The sequence below is a fragment of the Engraulis encrasicolus genome, chromosome 20 (assembly GCF_034702125.1).
Source record: "Engraulis encrasicolus isolate BLACKSEA-1 chromosome 20, IST_EnEncr_1.0, whole genome shotgun sequence".
Classification (NCBI taxonomy): Eukaryota; Metazoa; Chordata; class Actinopteri; order Clupeiformes; family Engraulidae; genus Engraulis; species Engraulis encrasicolus.
The window spans coordinates 34,139,479-34,152,536 of record NC_085876.1 but is presented as its reverse complement, the minus strand read 5'-3'; the positions used below and the strand labels follow the sequence as shown (position 1 = coordinate 34,152,536).

Genomic DNA, 13,058 nt, shown 5'->3' with positions numbered 1-13,058 from the left:
TGTGCAAGAATTGAACATAACATTTGGTGTGTCACATGAACTATCAGGGAAAGAGTGTGTGTGAAATTTGTGCGTGAGTATGAAGTATGAAGCACGTACGCATAATTTTAGTCTATTTTTTTTATTATTATTAATATTGAGTTCGGCCCACGACTTTGTTCCAGATTTTGATTTTGGCCCTCAGTCAATTTGAGTTTGACACCCCTGCTATAAGTGTTCAATCAACACTGCTGAATTAGTTATGTAAATACAAATTATGCAAATGCAAATATCATAGGTAAGCCGTTAGGGCGTCAGACTTGTACTGCAAAGGTTGCCTGTTCGACTCCCAACCCGCCAGGTTGGTGGGGGGAGTAATCAAGCAGTGCTCTCCCCTATCTTCCTCCATGACTGAGGTACCCTGAGCATGGTACCGTCCCGCCAAACTGCTGCCTAGGGGCGCCATTGAGGGCTGCCCCCTTGCACTAGTGAGGCATTTATGCAACTTCGTTGTGTGCAGTGTGCAGTGTTCACTTGTGTGCTGTGGAGTGCTGTGTCACAATGACAATGGGAGTTGGAGTTTCCCAATGGGCTTTCACACTTTCACTTTCTCACACCCTAAAATGAAATACTCTACAGTCTTATTTGTACACATGTAATACCTCCGTCATCCCACTTCGCCTGCACGATCACACACAATTATTCCAAGTCATCGTGCACAAGTGCACACATACCGATCTCGTGGCCTACTGCCTCCACAGTCACTTTTGACATACTTCCTGCACCGTCAGGATTTCGTAACCCATTTTCAACTCAAGGGAATGTTCAGGCCCTTTCTTATTATGACACAAAGATTGAGGGAGCTTCTTATATACTCTCAATGACGGAACGTGTCCCTGCTTGCTGTACGACATGAGATATCCCTGGAAAACTACCACGAGGAATCATAATAATATACGATCTGTCAGGACTAGGCAGGCACAGAGTCATCGGATCAGCAGCAGCATGTTGTAGGTGCCAAATAATAATGACCTATAGCCTAATAGACTAGCACAAACTTGAAATGCTTGCCATCAAATGACTCTTTGCAGGTTTAATCTTTTTCATGTGAGGGTTAAAGCAATTCATGCTGAGGCCCAGTGTAAAAAAAACCCAATCTGTCAGGCAGTATGTGAGAGTAGTGGATGGCAGCTGGCTCCTGGCACAATTTGGTGACAGAATGTTAGCAAGCCTCCCTCCCAAAGCCTCAGACAGATGCGATAGTGGCCAAAGTATCGGCCTAGACCAGGGGAGGGGAATCTCTGTCTCGAGGGCCCCCGATATGATTTTAATGTTATGCAGCTTCACATGAAATTTGCTTTGTTACCTTCCTTGCCTTGTTACCTTCCTATTATTTAATGTTGCTTCTATTACCTTGTGTTTGACAATGTTGTCAGTGTTGCAACTGTACACTGCACCTTGAGGTCTTTTGTTTACTTTTTTGCTACTTTTTAATGCATTGTCCTCTTCTTTACTCTTTGAAGGACAATGCTATCAGTGTTGCAACTGTACACTGTGCCTTACCCTGTTCTCGTCACAAGTTCTAGCCCCGAGTGGTAGACTGCGCTGAAGACCTTGGTGACAACAGCAGAAATGAAATGACAAAATGTGGCACATGTGTCTTTCACAAGCTCAGAACTGTATGAAAACCAACTGTATAAACCAGTGGTAAATAAAATAGACTAATACACCCCAATGGTAACTAAGCACAGCCCCCTCTCAGCTATATCCTTCTCAACGCCCCCTGGGGCTCCCAAATGCCCGCCAGGGGGCTGTAGAGCCCCCATTGAGAAAGATTAGTATAAACCAACATCATCTTGCAAAATTTGCATGACGGACTGTGCAAGTTTTTGGGCCTGTTTGTGTGGACACCTGGCAAGCTTCGGTGCCTTAGTGTTGTCAGCTCACTTCAAATGAGACGTATTACATTACACTTTGCTGACACTTTCATCCAAAGCGACTTACATGTATTATCAGTACAAGGTATTGGTTACAGTCCCTGGAGCAGTATGGGGTTAGGTGCCTTGTTCAAGGGTACCTCAGCCAATTGAGTGAGTTAGGGAGTGGAAGGGTGGGATTCGAACATGCAACCCTCTGATGTAAAGCCCATCTCCTTTACATGGCTGCCCCTACACTTGGGCACTCAACTGGAGGAATGATATTATCCATCGAGGCAACTAGCAAAGTCAAAGTGCAGTAAATACATATTTGATCAAAATTAAATTCAGACTGAAAATGGTCTTCATTATACGAGATTATATGAGTGCCCAAGTGTGTTATCTTATGACAAAGCCATATGGTACAAATGTGTCCCATTTTAGAGACAGTGCTTTGTCAAATTTTCAGTAGGCCTAACTACAATATCCAACCTATACCTAGGCTTTAGAAGCATTTTTCTCAGATTCAACTTTGGCGTACTTACTGAACTTTGCCTTTGTTGGGCAGCAGAATGAAATGCCAAAAAATGACATAGTGGTCTTTAACTAACTGTACTCTTGACTGATGGTGCTATGCAAGAGTGATCCCTAAATGTCTGCATTAGTATATAGACTATAGTAGCTACAGTAACCAAATAGAGGGCACCTACAACACATGACTGACCCCTTTTGGTTAAAGTATTATAATCAAAAGTCAACAGGGTATAACATCCATGACAATACTATCAGCCTGTGCTGGACTGTGTCTGACAACTTTTAGAATGTAATTTTACAATAGCCTACATTTATTGAAAATTGTCCAGCATTATTTCTCCAAAATAATTGCAATAAAAAAGTAGTATGCAATGTCGTACCTAGTATTCTGTTCCCCTTTTCTGACCTTTACATGATTTACAATAGACAATTAATGTTGTGCAAGTGCTGACTGACTTACTGACTTACTGACTAGCTCATATTAGTGTCTAAAAAATGCAGAGAAGTTCCCTGCCATTTCTGACGTATTGACTGTGCTACCAAAATGTAATAATGGACCATTATCTTAAGGCCTGATAAGGAAGCATTTAAATGCAATTACTGTGATTATTTTCCCATGCTTTTTATGCTATAGCCTACAACATCGACTGGGAATTTGGTAGGCTATATTGTTAGGAAAGGGGGGTGGTATTGTAACTACCTGTATCAATACATTTGCAGACTTCATTTGTTTACTGTGAAAATTAAATAGGCTATATATTACAAATATTACAACATATTCATATTAGCATTTTTGTGCATTCAGTTATCAGATGATTTTTTTGAATTCGTAGAAAGTGGCTAACATTTCAAGTAGGCCTATGCCAAAGGACAAATCGGCATAGAAAGAGATAGCACTCAATTTAAATTGAATGGCAGGATTTAATGCGTGATCTTCTCATTTGGCTATATTTAAACTACCACTTATTTTCTCTGCATAGTGCCCATTTATTAAATGCAGAAGGCCCGTGTTTTACATTAGTCTCTACGGGATGGACGTGGCAAGTTCCTTTGACCCACTCGAATGCAAAACCAAACACCAACTTCCAATTTACACCAAGAGGCGGCGCTGTTTCACAGCTAATTGAAAGAAAGGGTGCGTTTGACAATGGCATACTCTGATGGCCATCCTTTTTCTGTATGGGAAGGCAGAGAAGGCACATTAAATATTGGAGACATATTCGAACATGAACTCTGAAAATGTGACAGGTTATAAACTGTCTCTGTTCGTTGTGTTAGGGTCTACTTTGGCGCTTTTCACATGGTAGGCTAATTTTAAATTTCCTCCACTGGAATGAAAGTGATTAGGCTATGCTCTAAAGGCAAACTCCAGACTACAATTCAAACTAGCATTTGCTTTGAATTAAACTCTCTAAAAACACACGAATATCTAAACAGACTACAATGGGCCCATATAGGCCTAGGTATGGCCTGTTTCTCTTCTCTTCTCTTTTCAGGTCATGAAAACCATCATGGTATACTATTAAATTCAGGTGAATTGAAAATATTTGCAGTGACAGCCCAACCTTAACAATTTTCTCTTGGACAAACCTTATATTAGTCTCTTAATAGAAAAAAAACATTACAAATGCTTTGACAATTGTCTACTAAATCGTTTCCCAGAGTTTGTGCTGAAATGAAATTATACATTTGCAATATAGGCATACTTTCAGTTCACCACAACGACATATCTAATTCATTCGATGATCGCAAATCTTCTTTCCAAGTGTGTTGAATATAGTTCAAAAATGATCAATATCCACATTTCAACTGGTGCGTAATGCATTTCCCGTTTTGAGTAAAGTCCATCAAAGAGTCTGTATGGATTGTTTGTAAACAAACTGTGAGATACTGACAAGCAATGATTACTTCTGCTTGTGCAAACTGGAGAGACGACTGTGGGGTGTAGATGCTGTGCGCGCGCCTCGGCCAATGGAACTAGGTCCTCCCTACAGCGCGTAAGAGCGTAATTTAGGACTTAACCAAGTCTTTGCTGCGGGGCTCGCAGTAGTCTTCAACAGGGAGCGTCCACGCACGTACGCGCAATGACAGTATAGAATCTCGAAAACCCCCGATCGTGGAAGACAAAACACTTTTCTTCCCCTGCATTTTTGCGCGCTTCGAATTATGACTGGAGTATTTGACAGAAGGATTCCGAACATCAAGACTGCTGATTTTCAAAACCCTTTTCAGATTTCGACCATGCACCACCCGTCTCAGGAATCTCCAACCCTACCCGAGTCAACAGCCACGGATTCTGGCTACTACAGTCCGGCCACCGGTGGAGTTCACCATGGCTATTGTTCACCCAACTCAGCGTCTTATGGAAAACCCCTGAATGCATATCAGTACCAGTACCACAGTGTTAACGGATCGGCTGGAAATTACTCGACAAAGTCTTACCCCGATTACAGCTCATACACCAGCGCTGCCTACCACCAATATGCAGGAGCATACAGCCGAGTCCAGTCACAACCTAGTCCACAAGGTGAGTCCTGTTCAAATATCATTATAGGCCCAATAATAATGGTCATTATTTTTTTGCTTTTCATTTTTTTCATTGTTGTTGCTTTTATTATGTTATGCATAATGCAGCAGGCAAAAATGAACAGGGAAATGGGCAAAAGTAATTCTTAACATAAACCCGTTTAGCCCATGATGTGAAGATAAGCTATTGTTATATATAAGCGTTTTGCTTTAGGCTACTTTTTGAAAAAAACATAAGGCCCGTGAGGTTTCAGTTTGTGCTGTGCTAACACTTGGAAAATTCTAGTCTTTTTCCGTGTTGAAAATAGCCTGCCATGAAATTCTGTTACTTGGACCAAGTGGACTTGCGATGTAGGCCTACAAAACAAAATCTAGGCAATTGTTTTTCCTATAACGTTTGTGTCATTTTGTGCTGGTTACGTCTGTAAATGGTAGTGCTCTTCAATATGTTCCTGACCTAATTATTGAAGAACTATGGCAGTGTGCCGGGATGGTTTCTAATTCTATAAAAGACAAAAAATGAAATGCAATTATCTTCATTATTTACAGAAAAAGAAGTAGCAGAGCCGGAAGTACGGATGGTCAATGGAAAACCCAAGAAAGTCCGAAAGCCACGAACCATCTATTCGAGTTTTCAGCTCGCGGCTCTTCAGCGGCGGTTCCAGAACACCCAGTACCTCGCGCTGCCCGAGAGAGCCGAGCTGGCCGCGTCACTCGGTCTTACTCAGACACAGGTATGCATGCCCATCATTTCAGAAACAGAGCTCGATTAAGGACATCAATGCGTTTAACGTACATTTAAAGCAAGCGTGCTAACGGGTTACATTGTGACATTGATGGATGTTAGTGGATATTTTAATCAACACCATTAATATTTAATAACCAACGTGGATATTATTTCATGCCAATCAGAAGCCATATCTAATTGCCGTGCCTTGTTTGTCGTGTCTTTTTCCTCAGGTAAAAATATGGTTTCAGAACCGGCGCTCCAAGATGAAAAAGATCATGAAGAACGGGGAGCTTCCTCCGGATCACAGCCCGAGTTCCAGCGACCCAATGGCCTGCAATTCGCCACAGTCCCCCGCAGTATGGGACTCGCAAGGTCCGCCGAGGCCTCACAACCACCAGAATCAGCAAAACATTAATGCAGCGGCTTCAAGTTTTTTGGAGAACTCTAGCTCCTGGTATTCCGGCGCTAACATGAATTCACACCTGCAGACGCCCAACTCATTACAGCACTCGCTTGTTCTTGGATCAGGAACGTTGTACTGAAACCCCCCTCATATATTTTTTGTTGTATCGGACTGCTGTGTACATTCTTTTTTGAGGAATATGCAATGTATTAATATGACAGTCATAGAAGAACGTGTAAAATGTGTAAATGTGTGCATGTAATTTATTGCATTTGGAAGACTTATTAAATGTTTTAAACGGACATTGGGAATCCAAACACTTTTGGTGCCTTGAATTTTGACCTCAACACTAACTTAACATTTCTTGTATATTTTTTTCAGTATAGCCAAGTGGCATTGGAATTGTATATTGCAAGGACTACACAGAAAAAAATAAACAGTTGACTTATGATACGTTATATTTTTTTACATTTGTCTTTTACGCAAAACACATTTCCAACAAGTCGCCAAATTTACGCACAAGAATGTCTCTGTATTCTCTGTGGAATACATTTGTTTATTCAGTGTAGCAATCTTGTTTTGTATTCACAACAATTTAATGGAATTGCCTAGCCTTGGAGACTGAATGCTATTTGCAATAGTATTTACAACAAGACGTTTATTGCATTTTACGCGCAAAGATTTGACCATTGTGGGCCATTCATAATGCCTCCTTGTTGACAGATTTTAGCTTCTCCTGAACTGAGCAATTTCAAGCTTCAACAAAGCATGGCCGTATACTAAACCTCTTAGTTTATTTTTTTATCAGTATTTTATTTCTATGGAAATGGCCATAATTAATATTGTCACTGTGCACCACTGGCATCAGTACAGGACACGGTTTGCAACAGCAGGTCATGTTATCGCCCTATTCTTCCTTTATGTTTTTGTTAAGCTTCTCGAACCACATCTGGATCCCCGCTCCCTCTCTTGATAAAATATGGCTGTCGCTCTGGAAGACAGGCTGCAGCTTTGCTCCCTCTCTGTTATCCTTACAATTAGGCGCTTTGAATGGCAGTGAGGAGGCGAAGGGGCGGCACGGAGATCTGAGACTGCCCGCATTCCTGTGGGGGCAAACCGGCTCCAGCGCTCTGCCACTCCCGGCCACAGCCCCCTCACACAAACACACACATACACACACATGGAGACACGCACCTCCTAGCCACATTAGAACATCTCGTTAGAACATCCTCTGGACGTTGTGTGGCTACATGTGAACCGTTAACCCTGGCCTTCTTCTCGCGGTATACAAGCAGCCATGCATATGACAAGAACAAAAACAACCGTTTCAGCATTTATCTGGCTATCCAAATAAATGTGAGACGAGATTCTCCATTCTCCGTGTCCTCTCGGGGTGTTGGAGGTTGAGTTGAATGTGTACATAATGGCGGCGGTGTGTGTCCAGGAATCCCATGAGAAATCAGTTCTTGGTTGAATGCACATCGAACGTCATACGATACTGTGAGAATGCGCCATAGGTCTATTTGACACCCACCCATTCTACACCTGATTTATTCCCTTTACCATCCGCTGAGATGTTGTTTTACACACCAATAAGTGGAACAAATTAAAAGCAAATATTTTAAATTGACGTGGGAGATTTAAAGGGGTGTCCGTTGCGTTCATTGGGGATACCCCAAAACAAGGCGATGCTACGTAGACACGCTTGTAAGCGACTCGAGCCACTACGCAACAGCGGCTATGGTTATTCAAATAATTAAGTTAATAACACGTCATTTTCACTCCGCTGTATGTGCTGTTTGGGCATCACCCGTGACGTGGAGGCATCGGGGCCTGCCCTGCATTGCTGGATCATAATACTGTTTATGGGGCAATTCAAACAAGCGTTCACACACACACACACACACACACACACACACACACACACACACACACACACACACACACACACACACACACACACACACACACACACACACACACCATCTTACGCCATTATATCGAGAGCCTTGTTAAATTCCAACTGAACATTTTCCACTCGAGCAGCTCTGATAATCGAGTCTAAATAATGACAGTTAGCTTTACTGGACAGCTTCGAATGTAACACTCAACAATAATTATACTTCCACCAGGATTAGGCTTCCATTATCATAATCTGGACATTTACAATTATCTATAATTTGCAAAGATGCGCATGGTTCTTGATTGCAGAAGCTTTGCGTTTTTTTTTCCTCTCTCTCTCCCTCTCTCTATCAGACTCACCACCACTAAACAGTGACAGTAATAACGGCTAATTTTGCAGCCAATATAAAAGAGGTGATGTGGTGTGCAAACACTTTCACACCTGGATTTGCTTACTCTACTACACGCGGTACACAGCACAGTTCATATTGCCTTCTCTCACTCGGTCTTTAGTGCGCCGTTTCTGGCGCCGTTTGGAGCCTTTTTCGGACACCGACAACAAGCCAGCCGCAACACCAGTCAAGGTAAGGGCGCTTCCATTTCTAGTTGAAGAGGCTTCAGGCAGACGAGGTTTTGCGTGGCCTTGTAATTCTGTTTGAGCTAGCCTCCTGGCTGCATTTTATTGCCTTATTTTAGCCTTCTTCTACCTGCAAATTAATTTACATAATTCTTTATTAGACTACTAAAATGGGGAGGTTACATGACACATAACATTGCCCAGCCTATAGGTATATTCATGACGGTCTTGTATTTTGGAATGGGACTATAGGTTTCCACTACAGGCCACAGGCCTATATAGGGCGTGGGCCTAATATAGGCATATAGGCCTTTGATCCTAAACGGCTACAGTAGGATACTGTGGAAGAGCTAACGTGAATGTATAGGCTACATAGACAATTGCGGCATGCAAAAAAATGCTCAACAGGATATGCTGCAGTTGGAATCACAGGCAAGCTCAGATCAAAGGAAGTGCGCAGAGACAAGATTGTTCCCTCCCCCACTCCTCTTCCTCTCAGTCACACACACACACTGCACAAAATTACAGAGATGGAGAGCGCGCGGGGTGTGAGCATGGTGACATGTGCACTCACAGGCAGGCATGCGTCCTTTGGTCTTCAGGCGCCATTATTTCCCATGTTTTCATCTTCATGTTCTTGGCATGGCTGAGCCACGAGTTTCGTTTTTATGGTGTTGTCCAATAGAATATAGCCTTCTGATACACTAATGTAGGCCTATAACAACACACATTAAAAAAAATGAAATACCTCAGCTATTATTTGAAGTCATATAAAATGGTATAGGCTACCATGTGATTGAAATTAACACTAAAATACAACCTCTCTGTCTACATCATATTGTTTTCCAATACTGCCTTTTGAAAAAAAAAAATTCTATCTCCTACGACCAGAAAAGGCCGTCATGACAGCTGCAGTGTCTGTCTTGTTCTTCCTTTCAACAGTGTAATTTCACATTATTGCCCAAGCGTTCACTCCCCTCAGCAATTTGTACATGAATAAGCGAATCATTTTGTCTTTTGTTTCGTCTCCGCTACCTCAAACCCAAATAAAGATGGCTTTTAGTATTAAAAGTGGTAGAAAATTACAGGTAATTATCTTTGACGGTAAAAACGCTGTAATCAGCAGGCTACATCAAAAATTACCCTAATTATGCCTGCATTTATGAGAATGGAAAAAAGGGCCTCTCTTGGATAAAAACCCATAAATTGTCCCAAATATCTCCTTCATATTGAACGAGGCTGCAGCTGGGTGTTTTGTTCGGCATCGATCCTGGGGAGAAAGGCATTCTGAGTCTAACAGATAGAGGCGCAGAGAAAGGGGAAACATTTTGTCAATAATGCTCTAATAACTGAGAATGAGAGAGACGCGTTGGACAACTAGTACCTTTTTTGCACACAAGATTCGACAAGAAATGCAACATCTGAGGGTAAGTGAAATTCTTGAGGTTTGCACTCTGCGTTTAGGTGTTATCGATGCGTTTGCTGATGTTCTACTTGCACTTAGAGGGATTAAGTTTAATCAGTGCGTGTGATTTTACCAGATTGCTGGAGAGGTGATCTGATTCTGAATAATGTCTTCAACAAATAGGCATTGTCTGACATTGTTCCTTGTATAGCTTACATAGGAGAGCGAGTCGCCTAGAATGCATTCACTCAGACATAAAATGTTAATTATTTGAAGCCATGATTTACTCCATTTACGAAAGACAAAACATAAAAAGTATATGTACATCAAAGGGTCCGACAATATATACACAGATTGCTTTCTTTTGCATTTTTATAAACAACCATTATGGACGCAAAGACAGCAGGTTTAAGTTCATTCATTTGTAGTTGTCATGGCGGTAGTCGTCTATTCTGCATTAGGTCCTGTTCCACAGACGTAGTATTTGGTGATGCATTTGGTTTCTGGAAATGTCTCTCTTGATAGCGGCGAAAGCATAGGCTATAAGTGCAGTCCCACTCAGCAAATTAACGGTTAGTCCCCTTTGCAAAACTCAATCAAAAAGGACAGTCTTCTGTCATCCTTCAATTGTATTTGTATAGGTCACTCCTTCAAATGAACTGAGTCTTTGTCTTGAGGCTTGTGGATGCCCGTGTGCAGGCTGGAGTAATCTGTTGAGTTGTGGGGGGCCTTGGGCCTAGTCGACACTGCATGGCGCTTGGTTATGTGCACTCTATCTCTGCATTGATTCCTGGTGCGGGGACGAGTACCAGGGAGAGTAGCCGGCCATGTAGCTGTTGGGCGTCATGTTCATTCCTTTTGTCGAAGCAGACACGTCCCATATCGGAGGGATGGCAGGTGACCGCGGCGACAGGGCGATAGATCCGGGCAGGGGGTCACTCTCGTGCGGGTTACCTCCTTGTTTCAAAAGCTTCTTGAATTTCGACCTCTTGTTCTGGAACCAGATTTTTACCTGTACACAAAATATAGAGAGGGAATGTTATAGATGTGTGGGGGGAAAACTATTTAACGCGTAGGCGTAATAAGTCAACGCATGAAATACAGTAGGCTGGCACCATTAGGCTAATGTTGCACGATAGGCTATTGCATGGGAGTATGAAAATAATAATAATAATAACAATAATGATAATAATAATAATATGCTAATAATAATAGTAATCATGTTTCCCTTTCTCACCTGTGTTTGCGTTAAACCAAGTGAAGCAGCCAGCTCGGCTCTCTCCGGTAGTGCAAGATACTGTGTCTGTTGGAAGCGGTGATTTAACGCCTGGAGCTGAAGGCTGGAATAGATGGTTCGAGGTTTTCGGATTTTTTTACCCTTCCCGTTGAATCGGATTTCTCCATTTTCGATAACTGTTGTTTTCTGCTGTTCTGGAAAACACATGATTTTAATGTCAATTTTCAAAAATATAGAACACATTTAAAAAAAAAAAAATTAGGTCCATAAGCAACCACACATCACAGAGCTCCTCCACCATTGTCATTTTGACGACGTCAATTTAACAGTTTTCACGGCCATTGTTTCCATTGGTTTGAAATTATAGCTAATGATGCTAATAACACATTGGAAAGGGGGTTGGGAAAATGCCAGTATTATAATTCCGCAAATAATTCTTGGTCATTCCAAGGCTGTCATTATGGAGGCGAATTTCTTTGAGCATTCTAGCGCGCAGGGCTGCGCACGACCAGACAAAGACGAGCAGTGGAACTCGGGGATGTGAAAGCTCGCATTCCAAGCGCAACATGACTTTTAACGATTTCCCCTATCTGCTACTAATTAACACGTCGCAGTTGAGTAATGTTGTTTTCCACATGCAATGCAATGCTATGCAATTTCATCACTCTCTTGATTTTCCTCATACAAAACCTCCTGGTAAGTAGCCTAATGTTGCGTAACCTGAAATTGCACTGTCAACAACGGGTGGGAAAACTAAAATCGTTTCTTACCTGTGGCATCTAACCTTGTTTGACCGCCGGTGTTGTTATTGTGGTAGGACGGAAGGTATGGGCTGTGGTGGGCATGGCTCACATACGAGTAAGGCAGGGACCTGTTGTAAGAATTGGTCGCGGAGTACGGCGAGTTGTCGTGTTGGTGATGAGCGTGGGACCCGGAGTGGAGACAGTGGAGCGGGTAGTGGCCGGCGGCCATGGACGGGGAAGTCTGCTGTGAGTGCGACTGTTGACCAAACTCCATGAAAGCAGACTTGGACGAGTCCTGAGCCTCCAGCCCGTCAGCCATCGTAGTCATTGTCATCATCAAATTTTCTGCTTTGAGAGCACTTACTCGCCCCCCTCCTAGTCCCTCAATTCCAAATGGGTCTCTCGTAGTGTCCTTCTCTCCAAGGCGATATTACCCTATTAACTCCAAGTTTTCGTCGTCTTTTTTTTCTTTCGCGAATGCTCGCTCAGTGTGGCGGAAGGTAAGCATGAGTAAAGGCAGAGATTTTAAGATGGATTCTGTTAAATTTGAGTTCTGGCTTCCAGACTTGATGCAGACACTACAAGTAAAATGGTTTGTCTCCAAAGGGCAGCGCCTTCCCATTGGTCATTCAACCCAACGTCATCAGCTCTTTGCTTCGCGGAGACTTCACAGTGAGTTAACCTATCTTAACAGCTCCCGCCGTAGCCATAGCGCGGCCATATGGGGAATTATGATGGATATCCCTGATTTTTGACAGAGGAAGACATAAGAAACCATGCGCGTTTCCACACAAGATGAGCACGTTGTTAGGTACCCCAAAGTGCTCGTTGTGAGCTTTTACTGCAGGTCAAAAACACCCATCACCGGGTTTAGACAACATGCAATCCCCGTATTCCTTACATGAAAACAGCCTTTCTCAGATTGCATGTTTGGGGGGAAACATCGTTCCTGTTATTCAACCCCCAGTGTGCCACAGTCACACCGACTTTACAAGCGAGATTAGCCCACGGCTATATGCTCTGCGGTTTGGTTGCTGGGATGTCCAGATTCACTGGAATACAGCATCCTCCTCTACCCTCAACACGACACGAGATTGTTACTCCCA

General features: G+C 42.6%; 2 protein-coding genes across 2 annotated transcripts; one reads left to right on the top strand and one right to left on the bottom strand.

Moving 5' to 3' along the window:
* Positions 1-4,488: 4,488 nt before the first annotated feature.
* Positions 4,489-6,527, top strand: dlx5a (distal-less homeobox 5a). The gene is made up of 3 exons (XM_063184914.1): positions 4,489-4,956; positions 5,505-5,689; positions 5,916-6,527. Exons 1-3 carry the CDS (start codon positions 4,596-4,598, stop codon positions 6,225-6,227), a joined length of 858 nt encoding a protein of 285 aa, XP_063040984.1. The 5' UTR covers positions 4,489-4,595; the 3' UTR covers positions 6,228-6,527.
* Positions 6,528-10,254: 3,727 nt separating this feature from the next.
* On the bottom strand, positions 10,255-12,764 carry dlx6a (distal-less homeobox 6a). Its single transcript, XM_063184913.1, has 3 exons — positions 11,980-12,764; positions 11,210-11,403; positions 10,255-10,984 (listed from the first exon to the last, which is right to left on the bottom strand). Exons 1-3 carry the CDS (start codon positions 12,287-12,289, stop codon positions 10,745-10,747), a joined length of 744 nt encoding a protein of 247 aa, XP_063040983.1. The 5' UTR covers positions 12,290-12,764; the 3' UTR covers positions 10,255-10,744.
* Positions 12,765-13,058: the final 294 nt, after the last annotated feature.